Source organism: Lucilia cuprina, chromosome 2 (genome assembly GCF_022045245.1).
Source record: "Lucilia cuprina isolate Lc7/37 chromosome 2, ASM2204524v1, whole genome shotgun sequence".
Classification (NCBI taxonomy): Eukaryota; Metazoa; Arthropoda; class Insecta; order Diptera; family Calliphoridae; genus Lucilia; species Lucilia cuprina.
Window position 1 is genome coordinate 40,465,158 of NC_060950.1, and position 24,187 is coordinate 40,489,344.

Sequence of the window (24,187 nt, forward strand, 5' to 3'; positions counted from 1 at the left end):
CAAATATATCCGTTGTTTTTGTGGATGGAGATGTTGTAAAACAAGTTTTGCCTTCACTTTATTATACACTGCCACTACCTGTTTAAATGTGTATTGACTCGATCTAAGACTGATGCTTTGTTTATAAACCTGAATATAAAAATCTAAGTACGTTGTTAAAAATTTTAATCTGTGTAGTGTTATATGTTGAAAATTTCCATATAATCAGAATTATAGTTTAAAATTACTCCTAAAAATTATTTTTTAAGTAGAAAATAATGAAATTATAATATATAAATAACATACATACATATATATGTATGTACATGTATTTTTAAAATTTATTTAAAGCCAAACAAACAAGTTTATTCATGGTTGTGACTTGGTTATAAAACTAAAAAGTGTTCTAGGTACATTTAAAATTATTGAAAATATCAAGCCTTATCATATACATGTTTATTAAGAAAAAATAATAATAATAAAATTAAAATATATAAACAATTAATTATAATGTTAATTGGAAAATATAGTTCAGATTTTATTTTTGATTTACTCAAATCTGTATGTACATACGGATGTATATAAATATATGTTTGCATATGTGTATATATATTTATGTATATATATATAAATATATATATATGTATCTATATATGCCTGTATGAACATAGCAAACATATGTATTTGCTACCACTCCAAGCCAAATTTGGACACTAATAAAATAAATTTAATTAGATAAAAATAAGTACTTTAATATATATCAAGTTAATGATTTAACGCCAGTTGAAAATTATATTTGTTAACCTAAACATAATTTTAATATAATACAATATTCGGCGAAAATTTGACCAAACACTAAACTTTTTATAAACATTTTATATGTATCACACGTTATTTATTTAAATCATCAAAAAGTTTTAAAAATACTGAAAACCTACAAATACGTAAAACAAAAGATGTTAACAGGTATATGATCAAAAGTGAAGTGAATTTTCTTATATAAGTTTTAGAATATCATCGTACAGTTTGAGAACAAAGTTTTCGATCAAAAACGTAAAAAAATCGTCATTTAATTATTTTCTTATTCACTGTAAAATCTACTTTACAAAAAAATTCAAGTGTGATCTGCCAATATTTTAAGTTATTTAAATAATGGTGGCATTAGACGACAAGTATTTTACATATGTATGTACTGTCACTTTTTTTATCCATATGTAGTTCGGAATGTATGTCAAAATGTTATTTTACATACGCTTCATAATTTTTGCTATCACATCTGCCATATGACAAAACTAATAAATATAATCAAAGTATTTTATTTTTTTCGAAAATTTTTATTTATATATATATATATATATATATATATATATATATATAATATATATATATATATATATATATATATATATATATTATATATTATATATATATATATATATATATATATATATATATCCCATATTCAATACCAAAATTTACAACTTAGTTTTTTGTAGTTTTATTAAAATTCCTCAAAAATGAATTGTCAAAAAAATATATATTTCTCGTTTACAAAAAATTAAACTATTTTGGGCGCTTTTTTAATTTTATGACAATGCATTTAATGCTTGTTATAATATTTTAAATCTTATTTTCTGATTTTCAGGAATTAATTAAGTTAATTGATCTTTAACATTTTCTCTATAAGGTTAAGAAAACTGACAATTTTTTCAATACTGATACACACTTTATGTGCGGATCAGTTAAATAGTCTATACTAAAATTTAAAACACTGTTTCAAATTTTAAAAACATACCATAACTCTTTGAAGTATATGGGAGTAGTTCCATTTTTTTGCTTTTATTTTAAGTTTACGGTAACAATAACTTGCTATTGAATTGTATAGGATAAATATTTTTCAAAATCATAAAGAAATGGTGGAAAATATTCAAAATACGTTAAAATAAACATTTTTTTCAAGAATGTAAAAATTGTCATATGCATTTGTTTGTATATTTAAAGATCAGGCCAATTTTTTTATACAGAGATGAACAGTAAATTTTGAGTGGTTTGAAGTGGTTTTGTTTAAAGATATATAGATTTTGCAATTTGGGTGTGAACGCATCGGTAGGCCAGTTGGTAGTGTGGTGTGATACTGCTTGCGTGTGCCGTTCATTTGAATATTCTTAAGTTTTTTGAAATATTAGTATTGAAATATTACAAATTGCTAAAGACAATTTAAAAAAATTACTAAAAATTATTTAGAAAAAAATTTTAATTATAAAAATCTAGATCATGTGAAAAACAATAAGGTTCAATGAATGCTCAAACTAGACTAATTGAGTTTTTAAAATTTTGTAACGGCGGAAAATTAAAAAAAATATATTAATCGTTATCAAATTTCAACCATACGAATGATGGATCTGAAGCAGGATATATTGGTGTTCAAAAGTACCGTGAGCCTTATATGATACTTTCAGGGCCACAATCTCATTGGAATTCTCTTCAATATTATTGGAATTCTCTTCAAATGCTAAAAAAGTCGAAACCCTGAGACCAAGTTAGACGCCCCTAAAGGATTTATCAGCGTTGAATTTAAATCTGACCATCACATCTGGGATTTGAGTCCAGAGTTTTGAGAAAGCGCCATTTTTGTCCCTTTTCGAGACGTTATAACAGCGCTAAGACAACTTTCTTTATAAAATGTTGTATGCTATCTGAAAGTATATTCTTTTAACTTTAAATAAAAAATAAAGGCTTTAAAAAAGTATAATTTGATCTCTGGACTAAAAATTTTGGTCTGTGTTATAAGCGTTAAGTTGAATTTCAAAATTCTTCATTGTATAGGGCGAAATGTGACCTGATTTTCATTAAGGCCTGATTTATTAAAATATATCATGACTGCTTTAAATATACATTTTTACAAAGTACAATTTTTAGGGTAATTTTTTTCTATGGTAGCTATGAGATACCATGCACCCATTTCCTGGGTATGAATTTGTGTAGCAAATTTCATCAAATTATATATTGTTACGTTTTACCTTTTAAAACTTTCGTTCCCTTTTGAAATAAACCGGATTCTGTTTATTGCAAATACTTATAAGCGCCAATTAGTTTTTAATTTACAACGACTCTTTATTTACACAGTTTCGTACACAAACACTTTTATATAAAAATACTACTTCTATAGTAGACTTTAACACACGATAGCACACTTGACTTTATTTACTTTACTTAAAGGCGTTTTAAAAAAGACTGACTGACTTATTTATACCTTGTCAACATCTAGACATTTCTAGGAAATTCCATCTTCCGGATACTTCTAGCATTGTTTAAATGGTCACATTCTTAAAAGCACTCACACTTAGTGTTACCACACCAAATGTTACTTCAACAGATAGAAGTTTCCGGAAATAGAATGTTTCTAAACAAATGTTGTTTAGAAACATTCATAATGAATCTTGAAACTGGCCGCTAAGAACTGTTTAATTGAAATGAACACTGTCCCCCGCTTAAGCCTGTTCGTCCCGAATAGGCACAGATTTACCTTTCCCATAAGCAGCTAGTCGTTCTAGGTGTACAACCTTAATTTTGCTTCTCGGGCTCTTATATTTCTGTATTCGGTAGACCACGTCGTTTAATTTCTTAATAACCACATACGGTCCTTCCCATTGGGTTCGCAGTTTGGGGATAAACCTTTTTTATGTTGTGGGCTATATACCACCACTCATGGAACTCTTTCAATACTTCATTTATTTTAGAGGCAGGCACCACAATTAGATTTGTTACCGTTTTTCCGTCTACACTCTCCCATATACGGTATAGACAGCCATTTAATATATGTAGACTATTCCATAGAGCCCAATAAGATTTCATTAATGGACTTTCTGCAAATATTTCTTCCGTCTTCTTTAGCCGATATTATCTTTGCCAGTACGGGGTCATTTTTTTGCTCTTCAGACCAATCCTCATTGGAATCTATATGTGTTAGACGAACATCGATGACGCTATCTTTTACCTCAGCCTTTGTACAATCTTTGCATTGCATGCTGAATGGTCTTCTCGATAGAGCATCCTAATTACCATGTTTTCCACCATTCCTGTGCTCAATGCTAAAATCATAATACTGAAGGCGTTCAATCCCTTCAGGTTCTTTAAATTGCAGCAACCACCTGAGGGCAGAGTGATCGGTTCTCTGTTGGAAGTGTTGCCCATACAGATACTTATGGTAGTGCTTGACACACTCAACTACTGCTAAGAGTTTACGTCGCGTAACGCAGTAGTTTCAGGCTTTGAAAGCGTTCGACTGAAGTATCCGATGGCTCTTTCAGTGCCATCGATCACTTGGTAATGTACACCGCCTATTCACATCGCACTATTATTTTCATCCATAAGCATAACTTTTAAATTTGTTACATATATTGATGAAAATAATAGTACTAGGTAAATTTTCTAAAAGATGTTGAGTTTTCCCTAATTAATTTGTCGCTAAAAAAAACATTAGGTAGGCATGTTATATATCAATGGAAATTTTATCATAATTTTTGAAAATTAAAAAATTCGCGGAATACTTTAAAAAAAAAAATTAAAAAAATGTTTTTTATTCAGTTTTTGCGAAGATACAAATTTTTCAAATTGCAATAAAAATTTTATTTATGAATATTTTTTATGAAATTTTACAGATAGGTAGATTTTTTACTCAAAATCCAAAATTAAATAAAAATTTCGAATTTTCTTATTAGAAATCCCGGAATTCCCAAAAAAGTTTTAAAAAAATCCAAAAAATGGGATTTTTTGTTTATTTGCCTATTATATCCATACCAGGGGCGGGGTTATCGAAACCCGTTACAAAATGATTAAGAACATATTAGGTCATATAAAACAGGTCACTATAATTTGATATCGACTATGCGATTTGAGAATTTTTGCTCAAAATTGAATTTTCCATAAAAATAGGGTTTTTTGGATGGACCTGGTCCCCTCGGTATCAAACAATTTTAAGTTTTGTTTCATTTATCGTATTTTATGTAAAGTCAGCTTTCCAAAAAGTATAAATTCTATATACATCTTCTTAGAAACTTTTTAGATAACTTAAAAAGAAAAAGATACTTTTTTAACAAAAAATGGCAAAAAATCGCTTTTTTTAATTTTTTAAATTAAAATGCCTATAACTTTGGACTCAGTCATGATTTTTACATAATTCTTTCACTGCTTGATATATAAACTTGTTGTTAAGCGAATAAAAAAAATTTAATTTTCAAATGCGAATATCTCCTAAACTATAAGAGATAATTTACTGCTACAACGACATTTTTAGTGCTCAAATCGGAAATCAAATGAATAGGATCGTTTCAAAAATTTAACATGGCCGAGGTGTATTAATTTGAGGACCCCCCGCCGTGCCCCTGGTTGGCCTATAAGGTCCAAAAAAAACCTGAACTCGACAACACCTCCTCTTTGTGCATACCAAATTTCATTAAAATCGGATTAACCGTGTAGAAGTTACCGAATTATTTCCCTCTTTTTTTTCCTATACCACTGTGCATCGCTATCTAATATAAACGTTTTTCCTGGTGTGGGATATGACAGAATTGGTGCCGTACATAATAGATCCTTCAGTTCCTGGAATGCTGTTCTTGTGCTTCACTCCATTGGAATGGTTGCGACTTCTTAGTCAACTCATGTAGGCTTGCAGCTACACTGGCAAAATTTGGAACAAATCGTCTGTAGTAGGTACAGAGGCCGAGAAAACTGCGTAATTCGTGGAGATTTTTCGGGCGAGGCCAGTCCTTTACAGCAACTATTTTATCCGTATATGTTGATATTCTATCAGCTGTTACACGATGCCCTTCCTTTAACTTCCTTCTGAAACAATGCACACTTCTTTACACTAAGATTAAGCCCTGACACTGATATTATTTTAAGGACTTATTCAAGGTTCTTCAGGTGTTCACCAAAAGTCTTCCCCATTACAATTATGTCGTCGAGGTACATCAAGCATGTCTTCCCATGAAGTCCTTTTAATACCTGTTCCATTAAGCGCTCAAAAGTTGCTGGAGCATTGCAGAGTCCAAAGGGCATTACATTAAACTGCCATAGTCCACCTCTAGCACTAAACGCTGTCATTTCATTGTCTTTGTCTGCAATCTCTAATTGCCAATATCCACTTTGCAAGTCCAATGTGCAGAACTATTTTGTTCCAGCTAGCGTGTCCAGAGTATCATCAATTCTAGGTAGCGGATAGCTGTCTTTTTTGTTGACATCATTCAGCTTTCTGTAATCGACACAGAATCTTGTGCTGCCATCTTTCTTCTTAACTAAAATCAAAGGCGAGCACCAAGGACTAGAAGATAGTTCGATTACGCCGTTCTGCTCCATTTCGTTCACCAACTCCCTTACTTCGTTTCGTTTTGCTAAAGGAGTACTTCTGGGATCCAGCTTGATGGGTCTCGCATCACCAGTATCTATTTGATGTTTTACAATTGCTGTTCTACCTTGGTTTTGACTTTTTAAAGAAAAGACAGATGCGTGTCTTTTCAGAAGTTGTTTGGCTTTTTATACCCGTTTCTCCACATAATCCGTGTTCTTTGATGGATTTTTGGCAGGTTTTTCTACACAATTGACTACTGCCTCTGCTGAAGCACATTCACCTAGTTCGGAATTTGGCTTGATGACTTTTTCATAGCTGGAGAAGTTTAGCACTCTTACAGGTACTATTTTGCTTTTACATGGTTTTACTAGGGCTCTAGCTGTTATAATGTCATTTATTTCTGCTGGTTCTACTACCCACAAGCTGTTGTCCTCACAATCTCCCTCCAGACGGGCACACACCAAAACTTCTGACTGTGGAAGCAATTTTTGATGTTCAACGGCCACTAACTTTTTTACTTGGGCCTTGCTCTCATATCCAACATCACCAATGATAACCTGGTCCATGATATCGGCAACAATATATACATGATATACGCAATGGTTACTTTCGCATTTACTTTACCATGGACAGTGGCAGCCTCTCCAGTAGAGGTACGTAGACTTACCCCGTATAGTAGTTTAATTATTATCTTTACTAAATCAGGTCTTGCGATAGATTGCGATGCTCCTGTGTCTATAGTAAAAATTTTCCTTTGGCCATTGATGTACCCACTAGCAGTAAGATTACTACTTTTCTGCTGTATTACAGATATGGAGATTGTGGGGCCCTCAGATGTGGGAGCTAGCTTTTGCCCTTAGTGCTTGTTTTAGTTTTAAAGTGACTCCTGTGATGGTTGATGATTTCCCCGCTGGATATTTCTTGGTGGTGAAACCGATATGGTGCGTTTTCTTGGTGCTTTACAGTTAAGCTGGATATGACCGGTTTTACCGCAGTTATAACATTTGTTTTTGACTTTATTTTGTTTCTCGGTTAAAGCCTCTAAAACTGCCTCTTTTAATTCCTTTAACTCGGTGACTATATTTCCCTCGTTTTCAGTGACAACCTCGACATTTCGCACCTTGCATATTTGAGGCTTTGAAATTATTATTGCCGTTTCTTGTGCCAGCGCAAAAGAGATGGTTTCAGCGAATGATGACTTTGGTATGGCACAAACCGCATGTTTTATCTCAGGATCGCGAATGCCATTCCTAATTCCTTTTTATGTTCTCCACCGTACTTGCGTTGTAGTGCCTCCATTATATCATCGTAATTATTTCTGCTGCTCACTGGTACGCTTTCAAGAACTACTGAAGCATTTCCTTTTAAGGCCAAGATCAGTTCTATAGCTTTTTCTTCATTGTTCCACATGTTTCTGGTAGCAACTGTATCAAACTGGAACTTGAACACATTTAGTCTACTAGAGGTTTCTGGAATAATTCGTACCGCTCCTTCTTGACATTGCAGATTATTCAGCTTTGATTCTAAGTCGCACACTTTTTTATCAATTTGTTTCTAAATTGGCCACCTTTTTGTCAATGTTTGTTTCTAAATCGGCCACTTTTCTGTCAATGCCATACACTCTGTTGTTAATAACCTCAAACATTTCTTGAATTTCAGTTCCGGATATTTCTAGCATTGTTGGAACGGTCACATTCTTATAAATAAATAAAAAAAACTAGCTTTTCTTCGAACGAATAAAATATTTCCAATATAGAATAAAAAATTATTCTAACAATTTTTGTCGAATATTCTAATAATATTTTAATGTTACTTTTTACTCATATTTTATTATAATTGTTCAATTCACAATCAAGTTGTATATTGTATCTACTAAAGTGTAGTAACAGCGATTGTGAACAGATTTTTGTAGCAAGTCATAAGTTTATGTTAAAATAAAAAAACAAACAAAACAATGTCAAAAGTACAAAAAACCTTATAATATTAAACTAATTAAACGAGCAAAATAAACTAAATTAATTTCTTTTTATTTAAAATTATATTATTTTTATTATTCCACATTTTAAACTAATAAATAAACAGTTTTTAATGAAATTTTTGTTTTGGTAAACAGCTGTTTGTTTGTAATTTCTGTGTTACCACTTTATCGTTTTTTATGCCAAAATCGATTGAATTTTTTATTTATTTGCTGAAATAAATAATTGACAACACTGAATTTTCTTACGACATTCAAAAAACATATGAAAAATTGTTGTAAGAGTTGTATAGAACTTTTGCATAGAAAATACCAACAACATTGTTATGACTATTGTAGCAGCTGCTGACATACAACGCATACAACGCTACAACATCGATTGTGAATTGAACAAATATTGAACAAAGAGTTACATTAATATTTTGTAAAGCAATTACTAAATCAAAATTATCCATTATAATTGCAACAAATCTTTTACTAATTGCAATATATACAAATTTATATTTTGCAATCGTAGACCTACTTTTTATCGTAGACCTTAAATCGAAGACAGATAAAGCCCATAAAGCCCACAGATAACCGGCTTGTAAAAGCCGGTTATCTGTGGGCTTTATGGTGGGCTTTATGGTTTTTTTTTTTAATTATTCGAATAAAATCTTTTATTCGCTATTCGTTCGAATAAACGAAACATTTTTAAAATTTCGTCGACTAATCGAATAAAAAAATATTGTTAGTTGTTATTCGAATAATTTTTAACACGATTAATTGGCAACTCTAATGGGAACCCCTGAATTTTTTTGGTGTATCACTGATAAATTATTTACACAAAACCAAAATTTACATTTTCTCAGTATTTTTTTATGTCCAGTTTTTTTATACCCTACACCACTATAGTGGAGGAGGGTATTATGCGTTTGTGCTGAAGTTTGTAACATCCAAAATTATTGGTCCTAGACCCACCTTAAAGTATACCAATCGGCTCAGAATCACTTTCTGTCGATTTAGCTATGTCCGTCTGTCCGTCCGTCTGTCTGTGTGTCCATGTAAACCTTGCACATGCTCTTTTTTTGGTTCAAGGACGAACCGTACAACCTGAATCGGGCCTTTAGTCTCACAATTACGTTAAATGTTTTATAATGTCAACAAAAATCAGCAAAAATTAGTTTTATAGAACAGTAAATGACAATACTAATTTGACCCTAGTCCCCATATAAACTCCCCTTCAGAAAATGACTTGAAGGTCAAAATTAACTTATAATTACTAATAAAACGATCAAAATCTACATAAATGACTTTGAAGTAGAAGTAAATTCATCTATCAAAATTTATAACGATAGAGCCATTTTCTCCTCTTTCCCCCTATGAGCCCTCTTGTAGAAAATCTCTTTTTTGTGTCAACAATAAGTAAAAATTTCACAATAAAACAAATTAAATGCTTTATATAAAAAAATCCACATTTTAATATACTGACTAGTGTAGGGTATTGTATGGTCGGCAATGTCCGACTATAAATTCATACTTGTTTTGTTTTGTCCAGCTTTTTAAAACCCGATGTCCAGTTTTTGCGAATTGAAATCTGGCAACCCTAGAATCAGCCTAAAATTTTTTCCGGATAGGGCCGTAGTTGGTCACAGAATTTCACTTAAAAGCATATATTTCATTGAATAATTAAGTTATTGAGATAAAATACCACACAAATATGTTTTATGTATATGTAAACCATTCTACCAAATTTTTCCCGGATTTAATAAATAAAGCAATTGGTGTAAAATTTGACATTTACTGATTATGTACATATGCACATACAAACATTATACAATTTTTTCATTTGGTTCATAATTGGTCGCAACTCTCATATAAGGTCCATGTCCGAAAAATACTTAAACGCAAATTGACAATCAAAGTATTTGGGATTAAATTTGACATAAATTCGTATTTCTGAAAATCACTGAATACCAAAATCCATTTGAAATTGCTTCTGTGGCGTAGGCTGCAGGCAATTTTATGTTTCAAGATGCCATTTTCATTATATTTATTAATTTTGTTCACAATATTGTTAATTTTGAATAATTTTTTTTAATAAAATACAAAAAAATAATTTTTTTTAAAGAACAAAAAAGAAATTATCAAAAATTAATTTATTGATTGTAAAATTAAAACAGTAGATGGAAAGAAAAATTGAAAAGCAAGTTTGTCTCAATTTTAAAGTGCCAAATCTTGATCGTGTAACGTCCAAATAACAGAGCACTGTTAGGGTGTTTAGAATAAGCCGGGAGCACTCAAAATAATTAAAGCCACGTCTTGAATTCCATGAAAATGATCGATTTATTTAATCTTAAAAAACTAAATTTTTTCACGGATGAATTAAATTCTATACTGAAAATAATCCATGCTTTATATACACGAAAATTGTCGTACGTTGAAAAAATCCATGCCTACTTTATACGAAAAATGTCGTACATTGTATGAATCTCGTTGTTTCGCATCACGAAATTGTTTCGTAAAATATACAAAATTTGTACGAAAGTTTTTAGTAAAATTCAAAATATTACAAAAATTTTAATAATATTACGAAAGAAGTAATTTTTTTCGTAAAGTTAAGCATGGATTATTTTCAGTATGGAAATGTGCACTTATAAGGTGTAGTCAATTCAACAGATGATTCTTATTTTTTTCTTAATGAAAGTTGTATACAACTGTCAAAATGTACAGATGCACAAAAACATTATTTATATGCATTGGTATTATTTAAATTTTCAGTGTACCAAAACAATTAAAATGTATAATTAAAAGAGTAGTTGTTTATATCTTTTTTTCTGAAAATGTTTTGAATAATTTTGTGAAAAAACACAACTTTTAACAATGTTTATTGCTGCAGCAGGGACTATTCGTCTAAAGAAATTGTGTAAATGCTTGAATTATCTTTTACTATAAACGATTATTGTTAATTTCAATGCAGCCCAAATGCAGTCTAAATACACCCTACACCACACTAAGTGAACTGCATTTTGATTATTTCTTAAAATTGGTAAAACTTGCGTCAATGCAATGATATATTTAAAGAAAAACTTATTTTTATTTCAGATTTTTTGTTGCTGAAACCAACACATTCATACAAGGAAAAAGAAAAAAACTTTTCATATACGTACACGGCAAAAAAATATGATATGCATTTTTTGTTAAATTTAAAGAATAAAAACAAGTAACTGAAACGTTTTCAATTATATGAGAGTAGATTTGTTGCAGAACTGCCACCACCAAGGCGAATTCATTTAAGGTGGTGGCAGTTCTGCAACAACAACATTTTCCATGTATTTTGTTTTTCTTTTGGTTTTCGTAAATGTCAAAAACCATAAGTACGGCGAATTCATATGATGAAAAAATTTTGTAAAATGTTTATATTATATTAAAAAATAAAGATAAAGATATTAAAATTTGTGAGGAAAATATATTCTGAATTGAATAATGTTTGTTTCAAACGAAAAACTTTATTACGGCAGCTTAATTTGCAAAATTTAAGTGAGTGCCTTAAATTAAGTAAAACTTAATTTCTTGTAAAAAATAAACATAAAAAAGTACATATTCATGAAAATATTATATCACGAATGAATGAATATATGTTGCGAATGAATAATTCTACTCCAGCGGAATAATTTTCGATATTTGGCAATCATGTAGCAGCCGCGGAACTGACTTTTTTTAGTTAATCTCTTTATCTACATAGTGTATATATAAAACAATATTGTTTAATTTGTTAACATTTAATAGGTTTCAAAATTAAGCCATAACGTAGAAGTCAGCTGCCGCTAGCCGGGTTAATACTTCATATGCGTTTCTTAATATTAAGAGTTCCGAAAGAGATTTTGTTTAGTTAATCATGTGATCTACACAAATTTAATATAAAATATAAAACAATATTGCGTAATATGTTAACATTTAATAGAAAAAATATTTTTTAAAATAACATATTTGTAAACATACCAATTATGCCATTATTTAAATAAAATTATATTTGTTTACAAGATGCTTAGTATTTTCAGATGTTTTACATAAATAATTCAAAATACTAATGAAGTTTTTCGCTGTTTAACGGACATTTTTAAATATAACAAGTAAGAGTGCTATATTCGGCTGTGCCGAATCTTATATACCCTTCACCATAGTGTATTTTAAACATCTTTTATAAATTTTAAATTTTTTCCCGACTACATTATTACATCAAAAGCTAAACAAAAAGAACAATAACAACGCTAAACGAAATAAAATACACAAGGCATCTAAACCAACAGACATCTAAAAATACATAACGAAAAACACAGAAAAACAAAAATAACAACGCAATGACGCCAACAGCATCCAAACCAAGGGTGCCCAAGCACTATGCGCTTGGTACTCTTTTGTTTTTGTAAATGCGCTTAGCTATAGACAGTGTGTTTTCTATACACTTATATGCGCTTAACACTAGCAATACGTTGTTGTTGTTCTTAACAGTATACAAGCAAGAGTAAAACAACAACACTTTCGTATTCATTGCTGGTAAACATTGACGAGACGTAGATTTTGTTTATGGTAAAAAAATTGTTTTAAAAAGCACTTGGAAAAAATTTGTGTTAGTTTTAAATTTCAAACTTACATTATTCGCATAAAAATTATTGTACAATAACTCACAATCTACTCTCATATAATTGAAAACGTTTTAAATACTTTTTTCTATTCATTAAAAAATATATTTGCAAAAAAAAGGGAAAATTATTTTATTTTAACAAAAAATGCAAAACATATTTTTTGTCAACAAAAAATACACAGCTGAATAAAACTAAATACATCTACACACACGTGTACATCTTTTTCTATATACAGTGTTGTTGTTGCTTTCTTAACAATTTTTTGATGAAATTTTCAGAGGTTGTCTCGGATTTTTTCTCATATCTCCGTTATTTACCGACCGATTTTGCTGATTTTAAATAGCTATCTTCTCGAAATCATATCTAATAGAATTATTGAAGATTCGGATCTCGCCGATATCTGGGGTCCTCTAAAAACTGATTTCAACAGACAAACATACAGAAGGACATGGCTTAATCGACTCCGCTATCTTTAAGGATCCAGAATATATATACTTTATAGGGTCGGAAAATTATATTATAGAAATTACAAACGGAATGACAAACTTATATATACCCTTCTCACGAAGGTGAAGGGTATAAAGATGTAAACAATAACAAACTCTCGGCAAAATAAACAGATGTAGGTGACCCAAATTCAAGAGAAAACACTCGTCATTCTTACGAGTATTTGGGTGTGGCGAGGTCCATATACCCTTGATTCATTCAGTAACCTATTCCTTTGACACCAACTCTTCCCTGTTTGCCAGGATAATTTGATGCCACGGGGCTAAGTTTCCATCTTTGTCTTGTCCCGGTTATTGGAGTATTCTATTTGGTATGTACGTGGTGGCTGCGGTTTAAACCCGGGAATAGAATATTGGTTAAAAGACTGGTGCACGGTAAAGTCTATAATTCGGGATAAGTTCGGTGCTATAGCTGAGATAACAGCATTGGAAATGAGTTGGTGTCAAATGTATATCATACGGGATGGATGTAGTGTTATACGGACCTTACTTTCTCAGATGTTGGTCTCAATGAGTGTGTCGGTGTGCAGAGTTGAATGGTGATGTATGTAAAGTATCTTATACATGTGATACCAATGAATTTGCCTTCCATGTCAGGGTATATTTAGGGTTTACTCTGTCCGTACCAGACCACAGTGTATCCACTGATTACGTCTGTATGTAGGTGCTATTGCCGAATCACACATTCGTTGTTGAAAACTAATGTGATGTTTTTGCATCTCGGTAGTTAAGCAATAGTCAGAGATTAGGTAGCTCGAGTACATTAGTAAAGTTTTAGGAGCACAAAGTGGTGGTGGTGAGTCGTCTCAAAAGCTTTCCCAGTGGTCTTATAAGGCCAATACGACAGGTGTTCACGTAAACCATATTCACTTATGTATCTGTTTTTTTGGCAACAGCACCGAACTTATCCAGAATAGATGTAACCCGTAATTTTGTGTTTAAACCACAGCCATCCTGAAGAAACCACTGCAATAACCGGGACAAGACAAAAAATGAAAATCCAGACGAATACGGAAACATACATAATTTTGATATTTTATACAAAACTAAAAATATTTAATTTATTTACATTTAATTTGACAAATGACTGTGGGGAAATCTAACAGGTGGTATGTTGAATACACAGCACCCATATGTGTGAACAGCCTACTTTATGTTTTCAAAAAAATTTTGACAGGTTTCCCCTCTATGTTTTTCTATAAATACATGTAAAATGTTGTTGTTGCAGAACTGCCACCACCTGTCTGAATTCGCCTTAGCCTATAGCTACGCGCATCAGTGTTAACTATTTTATACTAAAACGCGCCGTCCATTCACTCAAAAAGCACTAAAAAGGGCTAAAATTATATTTTTACACAGTCTTAAAAAATATAGTATTTAGCTAAAATTTGTTTATTAAAAAAATTACTCTTTAATTGGAATTTTGATTCGGAAACGAAATTGAAAAAATTAAGGTTAATACAAATACATATGTTTGATTTTCTTATTCAATGACTAATTGCTAGCATTGATCAAGGTCTCAATAACTTAATAATAATTTTTTTTTGGCGAAAGAGGTGAATATTTTTTTATTTAAGTTTTAAAGTTTTAAAATATCTCATCGCACTAAAAGATCTTTGAATTACTCATAATTTGGATAGTTTAGAAAAAGGAACTTTAATAAATTTGTACAGCAGAGTACTGTCTAAAATTAATCTCTTTTATCTTTATTGTTAAACTAGAATAATTTTATGTTATTAAAAAGATGTTTTATTTCTAGAAAAAAACACTTATTTAGCGCACTTAAAAAGCGCTAAGAGGAAAAATGTGACATTTGGATTGTTAAAAGGCGCTAAATCTAGCGCCAAAAGCGCTAAATTGGCAACGCTGTCGCGCATTAATAAAAACAAAAGTGTACCAAGTGCATAGGACTTGTGCACCCTTGATTTAAAATTAATGTAAATTAAAAAGAATGTGCATATAGAGGTTTACTTGTTGTTCATGCATATGTGGAATACCGTAATAATAAAGTTAATATTGATTTTGGCTACGTTAACCAGTTTAATATTTCTAATTTTTGGCATAAAATTGTATGCTTTGACTTTTTGTTGTGATATATGTAGGGTAGAAGGGGGACCATGCGCTACTTTTTTTTGAGGCGGCCTCAAATTAAAACCACAATACATATTCTTAATTTTTTCTTGGTTCGGATACTTAGATATGTTGGCTTTAGTTTTATTCCTTTCAATTTTTCTTAAGTCATCCTCATGTACATATTTTTTTAACTTTTCCGCACTGACCAAAAACGGCGATACCGCCCCATCCATGGGGTACATGCGCCAAGGGGATGGGACAGATTTGTCATTAGTAAAATAAAAAAAAAATTACAAACAATCATTTAATTTTTTATGGTTTTTGTGACAGTGGACAATAACACTGTCAAGTAATTTGTAGTGAACTAGTAAACAAATTTGTTTGTAGTTAAGAAACATACAGGACTATACAAGGGTAGGTAAAAATATCGCTCGCGATCGCTATTTTATTTATATCGCTCGTTTTAAAATTCAAAATCGCGAGTTTTATTTTTGAACACGCGAGCAAAATTTTAATTAGAGTTTTATGTGTTTTGTATTCGCTTCATAAGCAATATTTACATGTTTTTGTTTTTTCAACTCGCTTACGAGCGAGTGGGAAAGTATAAGAAATATATTGTCTACCTTTATACATATTTAAATGTGTATGTTTTTATCTGTAGTTATGTATATACATATGTATATTGATGGACATACAATTGATCTTAAAAAATAACAACAAATAAATTTAAAATTTTGTTTTTGTTTTCAAAATATTTATAAGAAAGAAAATGTTGTTTCGGTATTGTAAAAATAGGCAGTTAGATTATTGATTGTGAATCAAATGGTTTGGAAAATTTTATTATGAAGATAATAAAACACGTGTTGAATGATGTATGTATGTATGTATGTATGTATGTATGTATGTATGTATGTATGTATGTATGTACGAAGTGTCTACTACTTTGCAGCAAATAATGTACGTACATATGTATTCGCGTACATAATTTTAATGGGAAACTTAATTGGTTATGTCATATTTATATATAAATTGATTATGCCTTAAAAATTTTAATTTATTCCATTTACAAAATTATAAAACTCGCGATTAACTCGTTTTGACTCGAATCGCGAGTGAGTTCTATTTTACGCTCTTTAAATTTTCAACTCTTATCGCGAGTTTAAAAATTTAACTCGCGAGTCGAATAGATTTATTCGCCGGAAAATGAATTATTTAAATCGCTCGAATTAAACTCGCTCGCGAAGAAAAAATTAATAAACATAAATATTTCTTGAACTAAAAGATATATTCTACACATTTAGTTATATTTTATATTTCAGCTCAATCGGATCATAAATATATTTTTGACGAATATTTAAAAAAAATTTGAGACCGGAGGTGTCCAACTTTGATTGGGCACCCACTGGCCCCCCATTCCACCTAGGATGACAAACAACCGACAATCAACTCGAAAACACCTCAGCTTAAACCGAGATATTGTATTATTTCCAAATAAGAACGTTTCTTAACTGCTCTAAACTGTTTAAATTTACCAAAAACATGCTTGTTGCTTAATAATTTAACGTTTAGCAACGAACACTGCACGAATGGTGTGAATGTTTCTAGTTTTTTCATGTTATTTCGTTGCTTGATGTATAGCATTATTAAATGGGATTGTAAACAAGTCAATCATAAATGCAAAAGCAATGAATTTGCGAATCAGCAGAAAACCTGAATGGTCTCATTCAGTTCTCTGATTCGGATAAATTATGTACTTTCTTTCATTTTTTTGTTATTTTATGTATGTATACAAAAGTAAAACTGCTCATACAAGTGTATTAAATACACACAGAATATGTACATGTGTGGGAGTAATATTTCTTACTCTCAGTAACACTTCTATTTATTGTTCTATGGCCGCGGTGGCCAGAAAGAGAAGGATGTATGTACTGTTGTATGTATCTGTTGATGAAACTATGTATTGATGCACATTTTGATGTAAAAATGTGTTAATGTATGTATGTACATATGTATGTATTGATATATGTATATAGTTTGTGTATGTATTAAATGTATCTAATAGGTACTCAAATGATTAACAGTCGATCGTTTAATCGTTACAATTTAAGCGATTAATTGCTTGAACAAATAAAAATAAATAATTATACACATGTATGTCTAATAGATATTTCTATAAAAAGTATTCATACATTAATTTGTTAAAGCTTTTCAATATATTCTCTGTGTATCATTTCATAAAGAGAGCAACTAAATTAAATTGTTTTTGTTTTGTGTATAGTTTGTTTTGTTGCTGAGAATATTTGTATTGCGTGTGTATAAGTGAGAATAACATATTGCCCGCAAGGGCATGTTTGGCCACAAATGTTCTATGGTCCCAACTATAATAAGCATAAGCTAGCTTAAGAAAATTTCAAAACCCTACGAAAAGTGTCTCAAGTCCTTAATGCCGGAGGTCCACACTACGCGTCTTCGCGTCAAAGCATTACGCTGTTTTATTTTTAAAAAACTTCACGTTTTTATACAGCTTTATTTAATTTTTTTCATCATTTAACTCATTTTATTTTATTAAAATTTATAAATACGCATTAAATAAACAATATAAAATAAATTTATAAAAGTAAATTATAAAAGTAGAAAGTAGATCTAATTTAAGTATTCTACGCGTTAAGGCATTCTACGCTTTTGTGATTGTAACTTTCAGCATACAAATACATTGATTCTATTATTTTGACAGACGCATAGAATGCGAGAAAGCGTAACGCGTGGTGTGGACCTCCAGCTTTGCCAAAGGCAATGTTTAAATAAAAACATTCAGTAGGTTACTTGGAACAATTGTAAAGTGAACTGTCATATGATAAAGGAAAAAAACTTAATTCGGAAATTTACAAATAGGGGTGGTTATCGTTACCTAAGGTTCTTAAAAATATATTTTTCAGCTAATACATAACACTTACATAAATTTAGAACAAAATCAATAATAACTATAAAGATTCAAATACGCCTGATTTTATTTTATTTATTAGATAAAACAGTCATGTAATGCATGTAATAGTTCTTTAGTTGTATACGATGATGTCCCCATACTTTGATGGTACTAAGTGTTAGCTTTATTGGATAAGAACCAATATTTTACAATTCGAAATAAAATTCACACAGTACTATCCAAATAGAAGGGTTTCTGTAATATGTCCAAAATGGTCCAAGTTCATTGATTTTTTAGTATATCTTGTATCTCATTAAAAATTACTTCTTTTTTTCGAAATAAGATCAAAGAAACGTTAGATTTCGGCAAAGTCTAATATTGATAAAATTTTATAGTTATATAGGATAATAAAAAGGTAAAAAAATGTCAAAATTTAGATGTACCACTACTAAAATATATTAAAATTATTATTTGAATCTGAAGGCTTAATATAAATATTAAATTCTGTATTTAAACGTTTGACAAAACTATTTACAAATTATCTCGTCATACCCAAATATGTTCGTTTTAAGCAAATAAAATTTGACGGAACTTCACGAAACTCTCCTAAGTACATTATAGTTTGTCACATAAGTTTTAATGTATTCGCACAGTTACTTAAGCTGAATTAAGCTAGCGTATGCATATTATACGCTAGCTTAAATGTTAGGGGTCAAACAAAAATTGCAATTTGTATTAAGAAATTTTAAATTTCGATATAGTAAATATTGAAAACTTTAGAGCAGTTGCCGCTTCAATTTTTTTACGCTCTATGTGGAATGGGTAGGGCTGATTTGAAATTTTCAAAAACTTATAACAGCTATAACTTAATATACATATGTATGTAGGTATATATTAGGCCGACAAATGTGGACCAATTTTCGTAATATTTAAAAGAGTTATCTTGAAATAATTTTTATAAAATTTGATAAAAAGAAAACGTTATATTCGGCTGCTCCGATTCTTCAATACTCCCCACCAGCAAGCTTATTTTTATTAAAACCCTTTTAAAACCCGACAAATGTGGACCAATTTTCGTAATATTTAAAAGAGTTATCTTGAAATAATTTTTATAAAATTTGATAAAAAGAAAACGTTATATTCGGCTGCTACGATTCTTCAATACTCGCCACCAGCAAGCTTATTTTTATTAAAACCCTTTTAAATACAAAATTTTTAGATAACTCGACAAAAGTTTCGTTTCCGTAATAATAAAATTTATGTATATGTGAAAGTAATTTAGATTAGGTCCAGAAACATTTATACTGAGTGAGATCATACCGATGCCAAAAAAGTGTTAGCAGAATTATTTACACACAGAATATATTCATATAGAATTTTATCCAAATATCATTAAATGATTAATTAATGAATCGGTTGGAAAAAAATTCTGTATAATGATTTAAACATATAAAATATGCATAAATGTCGAATTTTATCCCTAAAACTTTGATTATCTGTGCGTTTATGTAATTTTAGGAAAAAATTTCGGAGACTGATTTATAATACACAAAACATATTTGTGTATGATTTTTATCAATATTATGATATTAAATATGTGCGTTTAAGTGATTTTCGGAAGTGTACCTTATTTGGGACCTATTACAAATTATGATATGCACACAAAACATATGTAAGACGAACTTTGTCCCGATAGTTTTTTTTTATAAAAAAAATTTGTGCCTTTTATAGGAGCTATGATCCCTTAAGGTCCTATCCGAAAACCAATAATAGACCGATACGGTAAAAATATTGTTGAATGGTTTATATGAACGCAAAACATACTCAAGTCGAATTTTATCGCTATAACTTTATAATTCAATGAATTATGAGTGTTTTAGTGATTTTCGGAAGTGGAACTTATATGAAAGCTATGACCAAACGATTAAAAAACAAGCAAGTCGCATCTGATCAGGGCTATATTTTTATGTAAACACATACAAAAAAGTGAAACAGCTATTTCCATCTTACTTTGTTATTGTTTTATATTAATCGTGTAAACACGAAAAATATAAATCAAACGACTTTTATTCTCTTTTTTTGCCATACGAATGGAATTTCATTTTACTTTTTCATTAGACTTGTCGTACTTAAAGTGTGATCGTCTGAAGGGCCCTTAAATACGGATGGAATCTTATTTATAAAATCTTGTAAACAATGATCATCTGAGCTAACAATATTATTAGAGGATCGATTATTCAACATTTTCAAAAGCGGGGTTTCGAATAGTTCAATTCATGTATGTATGTATGTATGTATGTATGTATGTATGTATGTATGTATGTATGTATGTATGTATGTATGTATAAGTATCCGTCGACTGCAAAGAAAATAGAAGTATTTTTTTTAAGTATTTCCAAAAAATAATAATGTCCACTATATTTTTTTGAAGCATTTTTATGGTAAAATTCATAGCAGTTGCAGAAATTTTTCATTGCTACATCTAATCATTCGATTAAAATTAAATTATTTTAAATTTACAAATACTAATATTTTAAATAAACAAACAACCAATAATCAATTTTGTCTCTGATTTCACTTGACTAAGTGGAAGGCTCTTTAAATAAATAAAATTACAATTATTTAGTTACACATATGTATGTACATTAGGATTATAACCAAAATTTTACCTAGTAGCCAGTAGTATTCTGATAAGTGATAACAAAATTTTTGGAAGCTTATTTTGAAAAAGGGGTATCACTCACTACCTCTATCCTTGACTTATTTCCGTATAGATGTCGTGGTCAAACAATGAGGCCTGTTTATATTGAAAATTTTTACTTTTGTATTAAAAATTATCAAATTATGTTTAGAGTAAATATCGAAAACTTCAAGGCATTTGCGCGGAAACTTTTTAACGGAGATTTGAAATTTCCAAAAATTGGATAAAAGTTATAACACTAATGTACATACATAGGTTAAAAATCATGTAAAAATAAACTTGTTTTATACCCCATTTACACATGCACAAAATATACTAGATTTCATTTAAAATCTCTATACAAATCTAGACCGTTTATACGTACTATTTTTGATATTTAGGAAGATTTATTTTTTGCTAATATTTCTTGAAATTGTTTTTAATTGCAAAATAAGAAGGAGAAATGGGATATATCTTAATATTTTATTTCTAATAAAAAAATTGATATTTAAATATAACTTCACCTTCCATTTTTGTTTTTCTCTTTATTCTTGTGCATCGTCGTATTTTTTAGTGTTATTTAGGAAAAACAGAGTTGCTTTACTAAATACAACTAGATTTTGAATAGATTTTACCGAAATCTAGTTACGAAGTAGATTTTGTTTTGTGTGGGAAATCTAGTTAAAATCAACCAGATTTGGCTAGAAATATCATAAGTACTAGATTTCGTGTATGTGTAAATGGGGTATTATCAAACAATTTTTAGATAATAATTAAAAATTGAAAGATTGAGCTTAGGGACTATATTAATAAATGTAACAACAATATAATGATGGTGTACCCTGATGAGCCTTTTTGGGCGTTACCAACTGTACCAGGATTATATGATGACAATGACTATCGAGGTGAATATTAAATCAAAAAAAATCAATATTTAAAAAAAATCACTAAAACAAAATTCTTTTAACTTCGTGTTTCTTCCAAATTTAAAAAAGCAAAGATTAATTGAACTCAATTTTTATTTTCAGTTAATGTTGTTGAAGCTTTACAAGAGTTTTGGCAAATAAAACTGGCACGGGGGGCTGATTTAAAAAATGGAGCACTTGTCATATATGAATCTGTTCCATCAAACAGTCAACCTTATGTTTGCTATGTAACTTTACCGGGTGGAAGTTGCTTCGGAAGCTTTCAGGTAATAACTTATTACTTAAACATGTTAAATAAACATAATTATATTGAAAGTTATTATACATAGAATTGTCCGACAAAAGCAGAAGCTAGAAGAAGCTCTGCCAAAATTGCCTTAATGAATTCTGTATTCAATGAACATCCTTCTCGAAGAATAACTGATGAATTTATTGAAAAGGCAGTTCAGGATGCCTGGACCTCTTTTAAAGGAAATTTAAAAGAAAATGATGCCCCAGATACTGGCATTGGAGCGTTTAGGTAATTGACATCAAATATTATTGGAATTCCTCTTACTGTTTCAGTATGTAATTTTTCTTTCTGTGTGTTCATTCTAAGTTTTGAAAAACTGGGATTAAATATATCGTATTTATTAAAGCTCGAGTTATATTTTATAATTATAAGAATTGTTAAAAGTATACTTTCTATATTTGTAGATTTATGCTAGAATCCAATAAAGGTCGCACTATGTTGGAGTTTCAGGAGCTAATGACAGTTTTTCAACTACTACACTGGAATGGTTCACTCAAAGCTATGCGAGAACGGCAGTGCTCACGTCAAGAGGTAGTGGCGCATTATTCTAATAGAAGTCTTGATGACGATATGCGCGCACAGATGGCTTTGGATTGGATTGCTCGAGAGCAAGAAAACCCTGGCGCTCTCGGTCATGAATTAGCACAAGCAGAGAGGGAGTTAGATACAGCTAGACTAGCAGGGCGTGAATTAAGATTCCCAAAAGAAAAAAAGGACATTTTATTATTGGCGCATAACCAGTTGGGTGGAAACGTTAATATAAATAACTCCGGCTTAAATTGTTAAGCTGGACAACTTTAAATATAATACACATTTTTATAACACTTACAGTGAATCAATAAGTTTTGCATTTTTTTCTAATCGTTTTCTGTTTATAAATAATTTTTAAGAAAACTGGTGGAGAGTAATATTTTCCAAATGAAATTTTGTAGACATTATGTAAAATGGAAAAACCATCAATAAAATAGTGAAATATAAGTTTTTGTAATTGTTGTTGTTTTTCAATACCCAGCAGTTCGACGGGACAGTCCCGAGCTGACCATTTAACCTACCACTTATGGTGGCCCCTAGCCACCTGACAACCCAGGTGACCAACCATTTTATCATGGGCTTGTCCTACGAGGAAGTCAATCGCCACTTTACACCCTACAAAGCGACAGTCAAAAGACGATTGCCTCCGCTCTCGCTTACAAAGGGGACACTAAAGTGACGACTGTCTTCATTCTCGTTTACAAAGAGTTTATTTGTGACGAAAGACCAAAAACATACGAATTGGAGTCAGCCAGGTGGTAAGATATTAATGGAAATAAAATTTAAAAATTTCATGTGTCTACTCTCTAGAATACTATGGAACAATAATGTGACGATTGACCCGAAAGTTATAAATTAGAGTCAACCAGATTGTGGCATATTAGTAGAAAGTAATAATCAGTTCTCCAAAAGATGGGTAAAATAACTACTTTCGGAAGTACAACAAAAAAACTGCTTTTAAGAGTAAAATCTCTAGGACAGTAAAGAGACGACTGTCTCCGCTGCCGTTTACAAAAAGGACACTAAAGTGACGACTGTCTTCATTCTCGATTACAAAGGGTACATTCGTGACGAATGACCCAAAACTTACGAATTACGATCATCCAGGTGTTTAACTATTAGTGGAAATTACTGTCATTTTCGTATGCATTAACTCTTTGTCGAACTGCTGGGTATTTTCCAATTCACAGCTAAATAGAAGTAGTACACTAAAAAATATTGCAAACATTTGTTTGCATAAACAAACAAAAACTGAAGTGGTGTTAGTAAGGCAAGATAATTTTACGCTTTGCCAAAATCGGCTTTATGTTATTATTGTTTCGTTATTG

The 24,187-nt window shown here is 30.4% G+C and overlaps 2 protein-coding genes across 5 annotated transcripts in view; one reads left to right on the plus strand and one right to left on the minus strand.

The window, feature by feature from the left end:
- Nucleotides 1–3,085, minus strand: part of LOC111687890 (ionotropic receptor 75a) — a 175,345-nt gene extending 172,260 nt beyond the window's left edge. Inside the window, exon 1 of the mRNA XM_046955029.1 lies at nucleotides 3,000–3,085. The gene's annotated coding sequence lies outside the window, so the exon portion shown is untranslated. The remainder of the gene's footprint in view (nucleotides 1–2,999) is intronic.
- LOC111689010 (protein limb expression 1 homolog) lies at nucleotides 1–23,316 on the plus strand. Of its 4 annotated transcripts, none has more exons than XM_023451511.2 (5): nucleotides 1–147; nucleotides 21,877–22,015; nucleotides 22,139–22,302; nucleotides 22,366–22,556; nucleotides 22,733–23,316. In XM_023451511.2, exons 2-5 carry the CDS (start codon nucleotides 21,940–21,942, stop codon nucleotides 23,112–23,114), a joined length of 813 nt encoding a protein of 270 aa, XP_023307279.1. In that variant the 5' UTR covers nucleotides 1–147; nucleotides 21,877–21,939; the 3' UTR covers nucleotides 23,115–23,316. The 4 variants fall into 4 exon arrangements, with proteins under 4 accessions (XP_023307279.1, XP_046801202.1, XP_023307280.1 ...); XM_046945246.1 differs by having other exon boundaries at nucleotides 129–147; nucleotides 21,898–22,015; XM_023451512.2 differs by lacking the exon at nucleotides 1–147 and adding an exon at nucleotides 368–389.
- Nucleotides 23,317–24,187: the final 871 nt, after the last annotated feature.